Source organism: Ovis aries, chromosome 12 (assembly GCF_016772045.2).
Source record: "Ovis aries strain OAR_USU_Benz2616 breed Rambouillet chromosome 12, ARS-UI_Ramb_v3.0, whole genome shotgun sequence".
Taxonomy (NCBI): Eukaryota; Metazoa; Chordata; class Mammalia; order Artiodactyla; family Bovidae; genus Ovis; species Ovis aries.
This window is the reverse complement of record NC_056065.1, coordinates 51181774-51200534: the sequence shown is the minus strand read 5'-3', so window position 1 is coordinate 51200534 and position 18761 is coordinate 51181774. Positions and strand designations below refer to the sequence as shown.

General features: G+C 39.2%; 1 protein-coding gene and 1 non-coding gene across 11 annotated transcripts in view; one reads left to right on the top strand and one right to left on the bottom strand.

The window, feature by feature from the left end:
* The window catches only part of DDI2 (DNA damage inducible 1 homolog 2), a 43191-nt gene extending 25978 nt beyond the window's left edge, over positions 1 to 17213 (top strand). For 6 of the 10 annotated variants that reach the window (XM_060396592.1, XM_060396591.1, XM_060396589.1 and 3 more), the window contains 3 exons: positions 1873 to 1976; positions 4255 to 4444; positions 9193 to 17213. In XM_060396592.1, coding sequence (XP_060252575.1) covers positions 1873 to 1976; positions 4255 to 4444; positions 9193 to 11078 — 2180 coding nt within the window. In that variant the 3' untranslated portion in view covers positions 11079 to 17213. Of the gene's footprint in view, positions 1 to 1872; positions 1977 to 2424; positions 4232 to 4254; positions 6672 to 9192 lie in introns of those variants that run through there. The other 4 variants (XM_012187482.5, XM_027975870.3, XM_060396593.1 and 1 more) reach the window with 4 other exon arrangements.
* On the bottom strand, positions 3316 to 3419 carry LOC114117408 (U6 spliceosomal RNA). The gene has a single exon (XR_003591108.1). It is a non-coding gene; the product is annotated as a U6 spliceosomal RNA (small nuclear RNA).
* Positions 17214 to 18761: the final 1548 nt, after the last annotated feature.

Below are 18761 nucleotides of genomic sequence, written 5' to 3'. Positions count from 1 at the left end.
TTGCGGTGAGTGGGGGCTACTCTCTAGTTGGAGTGCACAGGCTTCTCATGGCAGTGGTTTCTCTTATTGCGGAGCACAGGCTCAAGGCTCACAGGCTTCAGTAGTTACAGCTCTTTTTTTCTTTAAAAAAACCTTTTTTCTAACTTTAAACTTCTTATTTTGTATTGAGGTATAGCCAGTTAGAACTAGACATGGAACAACATACTGGTTCCAGATAGGAAAAGGAGTACGTCAAGGCTGTATATTGTCACCCTGCTTATTTAAATTATACACAGAGTAGTACATCATGAGAAATGCTGGGCTGGAAGAAGCACAAGCTGGAATCAAGATTGCTGGGAGAAATATCAATAACCTCAGATATGCAGATGATACCACCCTTATGGCAGAAAGTGAAGAGGAACTAAAAAGCCTCTTGATGAAAGTGAAAGAAGAGAGTGAAAAAGTTGGCTTAAAGCTCAACATTCAGAAAACTGAGATCATGGCATCCAGTCCCATCACTTCATGGGAAGTAGATGGGGAAACAGTGTCAGACTTTTATTTTTTGGGCTCCAAAATCACTGCAGATGGTGATTGCAGCCATGAAATCAAAAGACACTTACTCCTTGGAAGGAAAGTCATGACCAACCTAGATAGCATATTCAAAAGCAGAGACATTACTTTGCCAACAAAGGTCCATCTAGTCAAGGCTGTGGTTTTTCCAGTGGTCATGTATGGATGTGAGAGTTGAACTATAAAGAAAGCTGAATGCCAAAGAATTGATGCTTTTGAACTGTGGTGTTGGAGAAGACTCTTGAGAGTCCCTTGGACTGCGAAGAGATCTAACCAGTCCATCCTAAAGGAGGCTAGTCCTGGGTGTTCATTGGAAGGACTGATGCTGAGGCTGAAACTCCAGTACTTTGGCCACCTCATGTGAAGAGTTGACTCATTGGAAAAGACTCTGATGCCTGGAGGGATTGGGGGACAGGAGGAAAAGGGGCTGGCAGAGGATGAGATGGCTGGATGGCATTACCAACTCCATGCACATGAGTTTGGGTGAACTCCAGGAGTTGGTGATGGACAGGGAAGCCTGGCATGCTGCAATTCACGCGGTCGCAGAGTCAGGCACAACTGAGCGACTAAACTGAACTGATAGCCAGTTAACAATGTTGTGGTAGTTTCAGGTGAACAGTGAAGAAACTCAGCCATACATATACATGTATCCACTCTCCCCCAAACCCGCCTCCCATCCAGGTTGGCACATAACATTTGAGTGGAATTCCATGTGCTGTACCATAGTTCCCTGTTGGTGATCCATTTTGAATATAGCAGTGTGTACATGACCTTCCCAGACTCCCTAGCTATCCCTTCTGGCATCCTTGAGTTTGTTTTCTAAGTCTGTGAGTCTCTTTCTGTTTGTAAGTTTATTTGTATCATTTCTTTTCAGATTGCACATGTAAGAAATGTCATACAGTGTTTCTGCTTCTCTATCTGACATCACTCAGTAGATTCTGTAGGTCCATCCATGTTGCTCAAATGGCATTATTTCATTCTTTTTAATGACTGAGTGATATTCCACTTTATATGGGTACTACATCTTCTTTATCCATCTTTTTTCAAATTCTTAATGCCAGCTTTCCTCACCAGGGGAGCATGTATCCTAAAGGTATCACATATCAAGCCAAATCTTGTGAGTATTATTTCTACCCAGTCCGTTTTATGAGCTGATGCCTTCACTGGTTTTTAACTGGATTATTTGTCTTACTGAATTTTCATACTTCAGTCACTTGTTTGAGTGCTTTGGCTTGGCTTTGACTGACTGCAGAGAATGATAGATACATTTCTAAACTTTACCTTGAAAAAATGATAACCTCTTCCTTTCTTCATGTGCTTTAGCTCAGGTTCAAATTGAAGGTGATTTCCTGGCATGTTCCTTCTCTATACTTGAGGAGCAGCCCATGGACATGCTTCTGGGACTGGATATGCTGAAACGGCATCAGGTAATTAAGAGATCCACTTTCTTTTCACGTGGGCTTTTTGTGATTTACATGGTTATTACTGCACATTCCCTTAGTTGGGTACACTGAAACACTAAGAAGCATGACTTCAAACCTGGAAAGGTCCTTAATTGATGATATTGTCATACACAGTTTGAAATTACGTATCAGTAGAAATAGAATCTTTTTGTGAAATCTTTCTGAATCTATTGAATCCTGCCATCTGTTTTGAGACTATAGTGGACAGTTTGGTTCTCTTGTGTAATTTTTAGTTTCTGGGTTGTTCAAAGTTGCTAAGTCATGTCCAGGTCTTTGCGACCACATGGACTCAACACTCCAGGCTTCTCTGTCCTCCACTACTCCCAGAGGTTGCTCAAATTCATGTCTGTTGAGTCAGTAATGCTATCTAATCATCTCATCCTCAGTCACCCGTTTCTCCTTTTGCCTTCAGTCTTCCCCAGCATCACTGGAGGAAGAAACCACTACAAGTTTCTTGATACAAGAACCCCATGAACAGCATGGAAAGGCAAAAAGTTTCTGAGTAGAACTCAAATAGTTTTTTGATGGATTTGTAGGGCTATGTACATAATACACAATGATGATTTTACTGCGAGTATAAGTTTAGTAAATCCTTAGTAGTTGATCAAATAGTACTTGGGAAGAAGAGTATCGGGATTAAGGGGAAAGATTACATAAGATGTTGGAAATGTTTGTTTAGTACAGGAAGAATAATTTATAAATGTGTTCATTTGCAGTGGTTTTTATGTTTCTACTCTGAAGCCTAATAATGTGTTGAAATAAACTCATTGAAAAAGGAATTAGTGTGCTCTTAGACAGTAAAAATTCACACAAGGTTTCATATCTTGTCAATATTTTTATGTCACTAATATTTTTTTTTAATTTTTTTATTGCGGTATAGTTGATTTACATTGTTTTGTTAGTTTCTGCTATACAGCAAAATGAGTCAGTTATACATATATCCATTCTTTTTTTATATAGATGATTATATAGGTTCCTCTGTAGGTTATTAGAGTATAGACTAGAGTTCCCTGTGCTACGCAGTAGGTTCTTATTAGTTATCTGTTATACATGTTGTAGTGCGTATCTGCCAATCCCAGTCTCCCCCTCTTCTCCCTTGGTAGCCATAAGTTTGTTTTCTGTATTTGTGACTGAGTTTCTATTTTATAAATAGATTCATTTGTACTATATTTTTAGATTCCACATATACAGAATATCATATATTGTCTTTGTCTGATTTACTTCACTCAGTATGATGATTCCTAGGTCCATCCATGTTGCTGCAAATGGCATTGTTTCATTCTTTTTTATGGCTGAGTAATATAAAAATATGGAATGCTTCACAAATTTGCATGTCATCCTTGCTCAGGCAATGCTCATTTTCTCTGTATCATTCCAATTTTAGCATATGTGCTGCTAAAGCAGCACACTAATTTTCTTTTCTAAATGTTTAATATTAAATTCCCACTAAAATATGTTACATCAATACTCTAATCAAGGTACAGAATTTTAAGTTGAAGGAATGAGTGAATTCATGTATAAATAAAACCCAATTAAATTTAATTTATTAACTGCGAATCTTTCCCTTTTTCTTTATTTTTATTTTTTTATTTTTTTAACTTCCCCTATTTTTAAGTCATGGTATAGATTAGCAGTCTCCAGCTTTAACATATGTGTGTAATTGTCCTATATTAAGTAATTGTGAAAATGTACTGAAAAGCAGGCTAACAGAAATGCAGAATACTTTTTTATAGTGCTTGCCTTGTCCATGTATGACTTTTGAGACCATTGGTATAGACTTTAAATATAAGCTGTACTTTTTACACTTAAGCAAAAAGCAAAAGTGTGCAATTATAAAACTGAGACATACCATTTATATAGTTGTATATATATTTTTAAGTCATTTATATATTTCTAAAAGGTGTGGCTGTGGATTATGCCTGGTAGTTTTCCAGATTTTTTTGCAGTGAGCAGGTGTTACATTTAAATTCAGATGTGAACCATTTCTGTATTTGACAAATAAGTGTAGTGTAAAGTATATCCCATAGAGATTATTCTGCTATACAATTTAGATATTTTTAAAAATTCTAAATTAACAGTGTCACGTAGATTAGGTAAAATCGATTTTGTTTTGTGTTTTTGTTTTGAGTCATCTCTGTCAATGTTGTTCTTTATGAATGGAGTTATGAAGTTCAGGGTCATAATTTTCCTGCTTCATGTTTTTTTTTCTGCCATCATCTGTCTTTGGTTTCTTCTTTGTAAGTGTTCTATTGACCTCAAGAAGAACGTACTCGTGATCGGCACCACAGGCTCGAAGACCACCTTCCTTCCTGAGGGGGAGTTACCAGAGTGTGCCCGGTTGGCATATGGGCCCGGGCGAGATGAAGTACGGCCAGAGGAGATTGCAGACCAAGAACTGGCAGAAGCCCTTCAAAAGTCTGTAGAGGATGCAGGTATTTGGAATGGCCAAGCTCTCGAGTAATACTCTAGTTATTGGTGGGTGAGCCAGGGAAGTTCGGGCTTCAGAGGGGAATAAGGACCAATTCATAATCCATCTCGTCGTCCTGTCGTAGTTGTGTTCTTGTCTTCTTAGCGCCTCCTCACATCTCCACATACAATACAGAAAAGCTCCCGTGTTTCAGTAGGTCCAGAAACAACTATCCATTGGTGTGTGCAGGATACACTGGGGAGTTCTTTACTTTGGCATATTTTGGTGGGACTCGTAAAGAATCTTTCTTGTCTTTTTTTTTTCCCTGAAGAAAATTATAACAGTAAGCAGACACTTCCTTTTGAGTGAACATTTCCTGGAAATTCTCTTTTTCATTTCTTAGGCCCGATGACATTGTGTCTGTGACTGAGCAACCACAACTCTAATATCTGCTGAAAGTGCTTCCACTTAAGGTTTCTTCTACCACCACCCGAGTCTCAGTTGTTGTAGCTTCTTTAAAGAACAAGCCAAGTTTTCTGGGGTAAAAACGGAGGGATGCAGTCATGTTGAAAATCTCATGTCTATGGATAAGTTTTTTTCCCATCTGTTACATATCAGTGACTCTGGGATATATTTTCTAGAAGCTGAAGAGAAGTTTGAGTTATTTTAATGTCTTGAGCTGTAATCAATCATTAGTAACTTACATCACACATGGCATTTGCTGATACAGTAAAATATATTAGAGCTGTAAGTTAAGGGAATAGCTTTCTCCTAAAGACCAAAAAAAAAGATAAGAGTTTTAACAAAGAGCAGCCAGATTTTGCCAGTGCGTGTCACTGGAGAGCATTCAGTGATCTGACCTTGAGACTCCTTAGAGTAAGTGTGAGTTGCAGATGGCGCTTCCAAGCTGGCTTTGTTCGGAATCTACTCCATCACCACCTTGTGACTCAGTTTCCATATAAAATACAACTTGGGTGGTGATTTAGTATTTTGTATGAAGGGGAGAATTTTGAACAACCTGACAGATAATAGTTTCAACCTTAGCTACAAGGCAAGCTTGAATGGGTTTGACATACTTACTTAGAAGGTGTTTTATTATTATTATTATTATTTGTAACTTGTCATCTTAGTTATAATGCTATTTATTAGTAAAATGAGCATGTATTGTCATTTTGTGAAACCTCTATTCTTTCCCCCCACAGTTTTGGTGCTTTCATTTGAGAAACACCAGCTAACAGTAGCTTAGTGCTTTATAACCTACTAACCTTAGGCCCATTTACTTTGAAGGATGTACATTGTGTCTGTGACTGAGCTACCCTAACTTTAGTATAACCATTACCCTCTTTAAGTAATTATTTTCTTTTAATAAAAAGTTTAGGAGATTAAAATAGAAACCACAGATGTTTTCAGCCATAGTGAAGGGGGTATACCAGTTTTTAAAGGATTAAAAGGAAATGGCTCTCTACCTCTGTGATTACCTTTTGTTACTGACAGTATATAGCTTGTGCTAATTTTTGTAATATTTAAATAGTGAAATAATTCTTCAATATCATATTTGTTTGGAACAAAAGCATCCTGCTATTAATCAGAATCACCTAACTGTAAACATAGTAGATAAATGTATTTTTCCCTAAAAATTGTCTCTTTGGTATGGATACTCTATACAGAATATCTTTTATCTTTTCTATTGATTAAAACATAATTTTAAAATACTAATTCAGAGTATTTGAAAAAATAAAGAAGTTAAGCCAGGATAGGTAATCTGGTTTGGATTATTTTTCTTCTAAAAATAAATCTCAACTGAGAAAGAAATGTTGAAAGTTAATATCAGATGTGTTTGCTCACTTTTACTCCATAAGATTTCCATATCATGTAATTCCATCTATGGATCTACTTTTTTCATCTCTTTCACACATTTGCCCATGATTTCTCTGTGTAGGTGTGGAAAATTAATTTCTTCCCAAGTTCTGTTGAAAATCTGTTGAAGTTGACATATTGCTTTATGTATTGTGAGAGAATTAGAGCAACTAGCAAATCTTTTTGATGTTCAAGCTACAAGAGCATCCCCCCACCTTGAGTCTGCAGTTCCTGATCTTAAAGATGGCAAAGGACTGGGAACTGCAGCCCTGCATGCTGTGTGGTTCGCATTGCTAACCCAAGTTTGCTTGTCTGTTTCCTAATTCAAACAGAGCGTCAGAAGCCATGATGCATGTAGTGTGTGTGTACTGCAGCTGGAGTGGGCCCCAGACCAGGTATTTATAGACGCCACGTTCAGCCTTCCACCCAGTCGTCGTCTGTGGTCTGAAAGTCTTTGTATCCGCAGCAGTTCTGAAGTTTAGCTTCTGTCATTCACCAGTTCACCTTGTTTAATCTGGTTACAACTAGCCTGTGTGTGTGTGTGTATATATATATATATATATATATATATATATATATATATATGTATGTATATATGTATATATATATATATATATATATATTTGTATGTTGGCATACATATGTATCTAAGCACAATTTACCATTTAAAATTTTATCAGTTATTAGAAAGTCCACAGAGGAAAAAATCCCAGTGAAAACACATGACCATTTTGAATATCAGCATCATAGCACTTTCTTGTTGAAGATAACCACATTGTTAGGAATGTCATAAGTCCCTTTCTTTTGAAAAACTGGAAGTATATTTTTCACATTACTACACAAAAGTCCCAGCATTATACAGGGGCAGCAGTTTTCATCCTGTTGAAGAAGAAATGGAAACTTAGACCAGGTGACTTGGCCAGGGTCACAGAGTCAGTAACACAGACAGGACTGAAGTTTAATCTTCTCACAAGAAACTTGACTTTTCCCTCTCTCCCTAGCCTGACAGTTTTTCCACAGGAGGCACTCTGCTTCCATTTCCCTGTAGCATAAATATAATAAATGTCAGCCTGAGTATACTAACTGATTTATTAAAAGGAAGAAAGGCAGTCTTTTTAGACTGTCAACCTAGGAATTTATAGGGGTTTGCAGGCTGGTTGTAATTAGATACATAGCATTTAGTTGCTTCTTTCTTTCATTTTCCTCATGAGGATGGGTTAAAACAGGCATTATTATTAATGTCCATTGTCCTCATCCTCTTCTGCTGTCCTGTGGTACTGACCTCATCCTCCCCTACATTTAGGACTTAGGCCAGCGAAACTTACCATCTCAGCTACAGGAGGATTATACGCTGCCTTCATAGTGAGTATGGAATTCACTGAGGTTGGTTCACCTTTGCCTCACCCAGTTATTATAAGGACATACCGTTGCCAAAGGCCACTACCTTCGCCCAGCTCTCCACTGCTAACATGGGCATTTCACTACAGTGCATCTTTCTGTTCCCATTAGCTGAAAATTGAACCTCTTTCAGTCAGCTGTCCAAGTCGATAAATAAAATTATTTACAGTGTTTCCATACTCTAATGAATATAGTTTGCACTGAGATATATGCTCTTATTCTGTTTACCCCTAAACTATAAGAAAGATTGTTTCACAAGGAGTCAGTATCTTCCTGACAGAGTGTTTTATCTTTTCATGTTGTTAACCCAGGTTGGACTAGAACGATTTAGAGCCACTTGAATCATAACTGCATTGCTTCATGACTTCTAAGGCACAGTTAACATGAAGCATTTGAGTCGCACCTGTCCTAACAATCTGTATTGTGATGTCATTTTTGTTGCCAGCCTTGACTTTTAGTTAAAGATTATATAATAATTGCGTGGAGGTCAGTTTTTAGTTGGATGGATCAGTAGCAGAGGGAGAGTTGGAACTGATGTTTAATGACATCATGATGTTTGCTTAGAGGTGTGGTAATTAATCCTTCCATCTTTTATGAATGGTCAGTGAGTTGCAGTGAATCGACATTGTTATTGCCTATTGGGAAATGTATGAACTATATCCTTCCACTGCCCTCCTCCCCTGCCATTTCCCTGCCCTTAAAGTAGGGAATGTTCTTATAATGTTCTTATACTGTGTTAATACGATAAAGTAACTGATACTCCTTTTTAAAGTTGCATTGTTTGGTAAGATAATAATTGAGATTTAGTCTGTTTGATCTTTAGCTTTATTTTTGTTCTAAGTCAAACTCACAGTTTTTGAAATGTTCAGATAGAAATAGACTGTTTGTTTCTCTGTCTTCTGAATGTCCCTGAGTAGTATCATATTGTTATTTCTCAGACATAAATCCCAGATATACCTAGCTGTAGACTTCTCAGGGTTCACATTTGACACATTGAAGTGAATTGGCAGGAGAATCTTCTTATCACCGAAATCCTCAAGATTATATTGTGGTTTTAAGAATCACCTGCGTAACTTACTGAATAAAGAGACTCCTGGGTTTATTCCTCAGGATAGTGTCCTACAGTCTGCATGCTTAGCAAGCTTTCAGGTGGTTTGAGGGCAAGTGGCAGAGAGAACACACTTGGAGAAAGTATTTTGGAGTTCTAAACCCACTGAGAGTAAAGATACATAAATGTCTTTCAGTCTTGAGGACTAACTCAGCCATTCTGTGGTACCTATATAAAAATTATTGAATTCCAACACACATAGTTTGTCAAGAACATGCCTACCTCTTATTCTGATGCTATGATGTTGTTTGCCGCAATGAGAAGGGTTCATGTATAAAGTCTGTGAATATAAGACAGATCCGGGTTTAAGGACCTGATTTTATCTTGTTTAAATTTATATCTTCTGATAATTTAGTGGCCTTTGTAACCTGCTGATTAATCATTTTTCCTTTCACTGTCGTTCTCTGTAGAGAAAAGCGGTAAAGAAACTACCTCACTGGGAATGTCATCATTACCAACTTCAGATGGATTTAACCATCAAGCCCATCCTCCAGGACTGAGTCCTGAGATTGGTAATCCTGCAAGTCTTGCTCACTCTGTCTCTGCTTCAGTCAGCCCTATCCAGCCCAGTGACCCAGACAGCATTGAACCTAAAGCTATGAAGGCTTTGAAGGCTTCAGCTGAATTCCAGATAACCTCTGAGCAGAAAGAACATCTTCCTCCACAGGATCTTTCTGACTGTGCTCCTTCAGCAGACAGTGCTCCAGCAAACCAGAGTCCAGCTATGCCTTTGCAGAATTCACTTGAAGAAGCCATTGTTGCAGACCATCTAGAGAAATCTGCTGAAAGAAGCACCCAGGGTCTCAAATCTCATCTCCACACAAGACAGGAAGCTAGTTTATCTGTCACAACTACTGGGATGCAAGAACCGCAGAGGCTCGCGGGGGAGAGAGGTTGGCACCCAGAATGTCAGGACCCAAGTCAGGTGAGTGGCCTTCAGCAGCATGAAGAACCAAGGAATGAACAGCATGAGGTTATACAACAGAGTGCTTCACATGACCAAGACCATCTTTGTCACACAGGGGACCTTGAACTTCTTGGAGAAAGGCAACAAAGCAGTGCTGGTTTAGAAGCTGCAATGGAAGGAGACAGGCTACAGCAAAATGTGGACCTTCCGGGTATAGGGAAAGATGCTCTACCTTCAAGATGCCTTGGCTGCTCAAATTCAGAAACACTTATGGAAGTAGATATTGTCGAACAGTCCCTAGTTGCTGTGCGGAATTCAGGAGGTCAGAATACCAGTGTCAAGAACATTGGTGCATCTGATCTCATCTTAGATAATCCCTTGATGGAAGTAGAAACATCAAAATATAACCCTTCCTCTGAAATTTCGAGTAATTCCATTTCTACTCAGGATTTACAGCTTCTAGAAAGTAATGTTGAAATGTCTGAAACAAGTAAAGAATGCGGGGATCACCCTTCCTCTTTAGTAAGTCTCTGTGGCAGTTGTCAGCCCTCTATAGAGTCAACAGAGGAATCTTGCTCATCCATAACGGCAGCCTTGAAGGAACTTCATGAACTTTTGGTCATTAGTAGTAAACCAGCTTCAGAAAACACATCTGAAGAAGGTATCTGTCAATCAGAGACAGTAATTGAGGGCCAAACAGGTATCAAGGACCTTTCTGAAAGATGGACCCAAAATGAACGTCATAGAGCAACCCAGAGTGAGCAGTGTTCACAGGCCTCCTGTCATCAGGCTGTATCTGTATCAGTGAAGACAGAAGAATCACCAGACACTTTGGCTGCCGCTAGAGTGGAAGATGTAGACACTGTTAATTTGAGGGGTCCAGGTGATGGCCTGTTAACTGATAAGGAAGGTGTCCCCAAGCCCAAGGAGTCAGTAAACAAGAGTAGTTCTGTTACTGTAGCCTCAGCAGAAGCGTCTAATCAACTACATTGCACCTTAGGTGTAGAGATTTCACCCAGACTGTTAGCAGATGAGGAGGATACGCTCGATCAGACTTCTGAGCAAACTGAGTCCTCGTCACCCGCTTGCATCCTGGTTAAAGATTTGGGTCAGGGCACACAGAATCCAGTGACAGACAGGCCTGAGGCCGAGGAACATGTCTGTCCTGAAGCTGCAGGGCAACTTCTAGAATTTGAACCATCTACCAGCCATCCGTCACCAAGTCCCTCCTTCCTTGCACCGTTAATTTTTCCTGCTGCAGACATTGACCGGATTCTCCATGCCGGCTTTACTTTGCAGGAAGCTCTTGGGGCTTTGCATCAAGTTGGCGGAAATGCAGACCTTGCACTTCTTGTCTTGCTAGCAAAGAACATTGTAGTTCCTACGTAACCATGGAAAAGTGGGCTAGACCATACTCTATTCCCTTAAAAAAAGAAAAGTTGTATATCTACACACACACACACACACACTCACCACATATACGATATAAGTAGAAACCTGCAAGCAGAATGTTGAGCCAGATTTTTTTTTTTTTTTTTTAGATTTTTTTCGGCCAAAGTAATTTATGATCTCTTGTCTGATGAATTTGTCTATCCTATTTGTTAAAATTTGGGCCTTTTTAAATGTATTGGCAGTATGTGCACACAGAAGCTTTTTATTATCATTAAGATGATGTATTCTGGAATAAAATTGATGGTTTTGTGTATAGCATACCCTTTTAGAATGAGAGTGAGTGCTTTAAAAAGCAGAAGCCATGAGAAAATCCCACCACCCATGCAGCTGAAAGCATGATGTGGCTGTGTCTGTGCTGTAGGCAAGGTATGGCTTATTGACTCATTTTTTGGTTTACAAACTTGATCACATGGTTTGATGTTTGGAATGCATTATGATTCATGGGTTGTAACAGGAAACTGAAGAATAGTTGAGTATTTCCTGGAGTAGCATATTTCCATTGGTGTGGTTAGGATTTCACCTTTTAATGCAGTGAGTGGGGAGGGCTTAAAACTTGGGCTGCTTCGTACCTCACAGGCTACTGCATGGATTGCCAGATACCTTGGGTGGGATTTTGTGAGGGAATTAACATCAGAGTGTAACATGGTGCTACCCAGATTAAAAAAAGAAAGGAAAAAACTGTAATCGCATTTGCCAATGTTGATGATGTTTCAACAACTGTTGTGAGTGAAATAATGCTCTAAACACTGGAATTTACTAGTGATTGGGTGTGGTAGCATCTCACTGATCACATTTCAACCCTTAATGACTCATGGTGAACTTACGTTCAGCTGATGGGTTGGTTGCCAGCAGTTTATTTCCTTTCCAAACTCATCTTCTAGGAAGTTCTTCTAAAGCTCAGTTTGAGCTGTGTTCTGAGTGAAATATTCAAGTGTAATAACCTTGTCGATGGTTCATCTTGGTGCTTGGAATGGTCAGTCTATTTGGTGAGTGTCTTTCATGGCAGTGGAAATAATAATTGGGAGTTTCTGACTCAAGTGGCCTTGGTAGAGTTTTCCATCCCTTTCTTTCCTCAGGAGTTTCTTTTTTAAAGCAAGATTCGTCATATTTGTGTTTACCATGTCAAGATAGAGTGGGGCATAGTATATAGATGTATTTATTGTGGCCTTTTTTTATATGAGGACTAGCCCTTGGAAATCATTGTCCTGTGGGCCCCACTGTGCAATAATTCTACTGGGTAGATTTTAGATTTTTTTTTTTCCTGAAAGATAAACTCTCTTATATACCTAGCAGGAATCTGAAGTCCTGGTTTTATTGAAGAAACTTTTGAGAATGATAATTCCTAATTCCAGGCGATGATTTGCAATGTGTCTGAAACAGAAGCTTCAGAAGGGTGATTTGTGAACTTTAAATGTTAAGTGATTTTTGTCTAAAGTCTTACTCTCTTTGAGAGTTATTTCCGTCAAAATTTACGTCATTGAGCACAATCAAAATGGAGGCTCATATCTCAGGAGTTTTTTAAATCTTAATTTGGGGGCACTTAGACATTGCTCTTCTACCCTATTCCATCTTCTTTCTTTTGGCTGTGATGTTTGTATGTGTATTAGGAGCTATGAGTGATATGATGGAAAGTCGCATAGATTCCTCGTGATTCTCTGAAGTTAGGAAATGGTTGACAGAAAGAGTTGTCGCTTACTGTGTTCAGGGTGGTGCTCGAAACAAGTTAGCCAGATTGTCTTTAGAGTGTTCTTTTAGACAATCCTGTGCTGTAGACCCTTTTGCCTGCCCTACGCCAAAGATACAAGATGCACTAGGAACCTGCTAATAGGATTTCTGTCAACCAGCTCTTAGAGCTGTGACTGCAGTTAAGTAGTGGTGCTATGATTGAAACGAAATTGAGTAGCCATGCAATGGGCCCCTGATTTGCTTTATGGGAATGACTGGGAATTTATTCTGAGCTTGTCAGTCTTTAGGGTTACAAAGTGGGGTGAGTGTAGGGTGGGAGGACTTATTGATAACAATAGGCTCCTCCAAAAGGCCTTTATAAAGATGGGCCTCTTAGTTTTCTGTACAAGCAGTTCCTCTGAACACTGCTCAGAGACTTAACCACTGAATTTTCACAGTGTGGAGATTTGGGGGTCAATCCCAGGTGGGCTGTAGAATACCAATCCAGAAAAGGTTTCATTAGAATAGCTTTTATTGTATGTATATGTATATTTATTTCTAGGAGAAAATTCAATAGGTAGGCGTATAGTTGTACACGTATTCTTATTAGGAATACTTTGGATGAGCTTAACCCATTTGCCAAATATCCCTGTCCTTTTTCATCATTTATTTTCAACTCATAGTTGCTTTTGATTTTTTTTAAATCTTCCTGTCCATTGTTTGTGTGAAAGTAAAAATTGTTGACATTGTCAGGATTTTGAATCATTTTTAAATTTAGCAGTTCTAAAACACAAAAGGAATTAAGGAACATGACATTAGTGAACCTCCATTGTCAATTTGTATGCAAAGTGCAGAAATTAGACATTAACTTCTCCAAGAATAAGATAAAATCATTGTGAACTCCTCTGATTGCCAGCAGAACTGGTGAGGCCAGCCATTACCAGTATGGGCCGCTTTATTGGATAGCTCTTTTGTCATAATCAGTAATGGACAGCCTTGTGAACAGTGCTTACCTCCAAGAGTGGCGTCTGCCTATTCACCAAAGAGAGGAGAAGATTTCCTTCAAGTTGGTTCCCGTGTGTAAGAATGTGTTTGGTAACCAGACAGCTATAGGCTCTAGATTTTGCCATTGTCACTGGTAAGAATTATTTCCACTTGTACCTCTTCAGGCATCCAGACATGGTCTAATAGCCTTCATCCCATTTGGGCTTTGTCCATTATCATAAAGATTATCAGTTGCTTGGCAAAGGGAACTAGATAGATGATAAGTGTGTGAGAAAACTGTTCTGCCTTGCAGCCTACAAAACTTCCAGAGCTCCTTGTCTCAATACATACTAAAGGGAGACACACACCGAGTATTTTTTCCCAAAGGGTTTCTCCAGTGAAAGAGTTACATGAAAAGATAAATGAGACTTTGTGTTACCGATTTTATGATAACCAGTTGAGGTGGAATCTGCCTGTTTTTCCCTTAGCACAGCTTTTCTATCTCTAGCAAAAGCCATAAAACTTTGGGTTGGTTTATAACCATTAACTCGTGTATATATACATGTGTGATAGATATCCTGCAGTTAATTTTACATAGATTAAAAAGCAAACGTTTGTTAATCTTCAGATAATAGTCTTCAGTCATGGTGAAGACTTTCATCCCACCATGTTTATAAAAAACAGCCTTGCAAGTCACTGGCCAGAAGAGTTGCAGTACATTCTGATTTCCTTTTCCTGGCGGTTTGTCACCTGCAGAGAGTGTAAGCAGGGCAATTGAACTGCTGTGTGTTTCCAACTTGTTATCACTGGTAGCATATCATAAGAGAAGCTAACTGGATTGTGCATTCTTTAGCACAGATACCAAAAAGGCAAATTTCTCCTTTGAATTTGGTGACTTCGTATAGTCTGTGGCTGAACTAGAAACAAACACAGTTCTCAAAGAGTTCCCCTTCTGAGAAAATGAAGGTTACCTTTCACGTTAGGAGATTCATAAATTAAAATAGCTGCTTTCTTTTTGAAAGATTTAAACATGCCGATTTACAACAAGGTAAACTCAAAGCATGTCCGTGAGAACCAGAAATGTCAAATCATGGCTCAGGTTCCCCAGTAGTGTTCCCTCGATGGATGTTACTTGGGAGTTAATTATATAAATCATAGAACTTAAGGGAGGAACCTTTGATGTGCTTGATTTTCTCTTGTGCCTTAGTTTCTCCAAATAGCAGAGGCATCAAGTTTGAGTTGGGGTGGGAAAGGGTGGAGAATGTCTGAAAATGGCCCTCCTGGAGATAGGCATGTATGGAGTGTCCTAAGGGCTCACCTTTATTGTTGATTGAGTTATCCTGCACCAAATCATTTGATTTCCCAGAAGGATTAGATTTCCATAGAAGTATTATGACATGGCTTTTTTGCATCTGGCATACAAAAAGCAAAATGGTTTCTATGTGTTTATTATGTTCTTTGCTGTGCTATCAGTACTACAGTGGTAAAAGCAGAAGTTCAAGAAAACCTGTTTGAACAATGAACTGTTACTCTCTCAGACTGCAGTTTGAATCTTTGAATAAGAATTTGTTATTCACTCATGAGACATTAAGTGACTGGTGAGCACTGAGGATAACAGCAGTACTGAAACAAACTGGAAACTGCCCTGTAAAGCTATCAGTCTCGTCAAGAGACATGAAATAAATCTTAGCTTCAAGTGAAAGATCTGTTTTTGCCTATTAGCATCATTTATTTTAAAAGTCGTACTAGGATGATTTGGTTCAAATTCAGAGAAAATGGAAAAGCAGGCTCAAAATGGAATTAGAATCTGAGAACCTAAAACTACTCTTAAAAATGTTTTTGAAAAAATGAGATTGGAGAAACCAACAAAAAATGTGCTAACGTTTGGTAGAAATACTTGAAGAGATTAAGGACAGAATTCAGTTTACACTGTTGGTAGAGGGGGAACAGGCAGGATAAAAGTGCAAGTAAATGGAAGATGACCTAATGTGCACCAGTGACAGTCAACTTTTCCTTCTATCACGACCTCCTTCCATGCAGGGTAGAAGTATGGACTGTGCTCTGGCAGCCTTCCTGCCGTCTTTGAGCCAGCTGCTCTGAAATACTAACCATCTGGGCCATCAAGACTTAGCAGAGAATTCTGGAACATTTGCTGTTTTAAAGCAGTTGAGTGCAAAATGTGAAAATAGAACTCTAGAGCAGAGAATGTAGCAAGCAATGGTTCTGGGACTAGATGAAGGGCAGAATTTATTTACAAGAAAATTCAGGCCTCTGGCAAACCTCTTCTGCAGGACAGCTCCATCAAAAGGACATTCTTGAGCCTGTCACCATGTATGTGGTAATCCTGAGGATACAGGTAGAATCTCTGAACCTTAACTACAGTGACTTCTGAAGTTTACAATTAGAATATCCTTGCAGGTTTGTCAGTTACATACTGGTAATCTAGACCTTCGGGGACTAAAATGTGAGAGGGTATAGCAGATAAGTTTTAGAGCACAGTCTTACGGGATGAAATCTACAGAGAAAGTTGGTGCAAGGGTGTAGAAGATGGGAAATTTCCCTAAAATGAGACGGGGTGGGGATGTGGAATATGAAATTAGAATAATTTTTACAGAATTATATTTCTCTTCATATGTACCATAAAGAGGTCTCCATTAGCTAACTTGGGAAAGGTGTGCTGGTAGATTTTTTTCCTGGGAAGATACATAACTAATAAATTATTTTGTTTACCAGGAGTTTGTTTCACATTCAGCCTTGAAGGATGCATCAGTGGCTTAAAGAAAGGTAGACCTCTCTAGTTTCCTATATATTCAGATCAATTCAGCATACTGTTTGCTTTTTTTAAAACTGTGCACCTACAATGAACGTTGAATGCTCATTTTTATTCAAAATTAATCATTTCCGTGGCAAGTTGCGCTAATGGCCTTTGCACTCAAATAAGGTTTGTTTACCAGTTTTGTAGCCATATTTGGCAAATTTTAGCAAATAGAAGCCCCTCTTTTCCCTCTTATTTGTTCTTGAAATTGTTCTTTTATTGGTTTCCTGATTTTTCTTTAAGCTTTGAGACCACTGCATCTTAAAAGAACTAGGCTGGTTGGCAAAATAGGCTTGCCAGCAGCTGTCTCACTCCCATAAGGCTTTGGTCTTGAGAGTTGGGAAAACTCTGAGAACTTAAGGGAACCAAACTCAGGAATCCCACAGTTGGTTGCATTGTGCCATTGGTTTAGGGGCTGGACACAGGACCTGTCTGCCGCTGAGTGAGCTAGATGCATTTGGGTTTGAGTTGTCACATACTGAAATGTAAGTCAGCCCTAAGTAATCAAAACACTTTTATTTTATTTTTCTTTTTTTATTAGGAACTTTCTGAAGAAAAAGTGATGTGTAAAACATTTGATATTTAAGACAATAAAGTTTTTATCGTAAGACTCTTGTTTGATCAGTTTTCTTTTAAATTGATATGGTTTGTTACTTTTGTCCTTGTCTCTGTCTCCCAGCCATTTAAATAATTTATGCCTAGGCACTGTGACTTGTGGCCGTGATCCTAAACACCAGAAGAAGTGAGCCACTTCCAGATAAATACTGCAGGTGGATGACCATCTGCTGATGTGAAATGGTGACTGCTCCAGCAGTGATGCACAGCAAGGGAGACAGCATTGGTGACAGGGCTCTGTGGCTCAGACGAGTCTCTAGAGCAGGATCCTCAGGTGTGGATTCTGACCTTGCCGCTTAACCGCTGTGTGACTTTGGATAACTTCCCTAACCTTTCTATGCCTTAGTTTCCTCATCTATAAAATTGGGACAATTGGGGTTATCATAGGGGTTCATGAGTAAGTTAGAAACACCCTTGGGTGTTAACTAATATGGAGTTACCGCTTTTTACATGAGTGTGTGCTGTGGGGCCCTTATTGAGAGGATTTCCAGTGTACTTAGCCTTCCCTGATGGCTCAGCAGGTAAAGATGTGGGATGACACAGGAGGCTTGGATCAATCCCTGGGTCAGGAAGATCCCCTGGAGGAGGAAATGGCAACCTGCTCCAGTATTCTTGCCCAGAAAATCCCGTGGACAGAGGAGCCTGGTGGGCTACAGTCCAAAGGGTCACCAAGAGTTTGACATGACAGAATGACTAAGCAGTAGCCAATGTACATGGATCAGCTGGTAGATACAGGGAGTAGTCTAGACACATTCCCTGTTCTGTTTTTACTTGACTATCAATGCTGAGAGCCAAAGCTACTTCTAATTGGAAGTAAGAAGTACTAATTATTTTTCCATTGTTCAGTTCTCAATCTTTTGATAATCAGTTCATTTGAAATGAGGTTTCTAGTACCTGATACGAGTGGAGGAAGTTGTGAAACATTAGTTATTGGTGGAAAGAATTCTAGATCTTTGGTACAGAGAAAGGGGAATTCACTGCATCTGTATTTTAAGGCGGGGGAGATTTACAAGCATCACGAAAATGAATTGGGGGATTTTCAGCAGGAATCTACAGCTTGCAGGAGGAAAATGGAAGAAAAAGCATATACATTTAAAAATAGAAATACAGGGGAATGGGGGGAAAAGTTCGAGAACATAGTGATAAATTTCAAAATGCAGATTAAGCAGAACATACTTCATCTTAAAGGGCTAAATTGTCAGCAGATACTGCTTCCCTGTTCAAAACTATTAGGTGTTCTAATAGGGTTAACAAACAGTTCAGTCGCTCAGTCCTGTCTGACTTCTTGCAACCCCATGGACTGCAGCACACCTGGATGCTGTCCATCACCAGCTCCTGGAGCTTATTCAAACTCATGTTCATTAAGTCAGTGATGCCATCCAACCACCTCATCCTCTGTCATCCCCTTCTCCTGCCTTCAGTCTTTCCCAGCATCAGGGTCTTTTCCAGTGAGTCAGTTCTTCACATCAGGTGGCCAAAGTATTGGAGTTTCAGCTTCAGCATCAGTCCTTCCAATGAATATTCAGGACTGATTTCCTTTA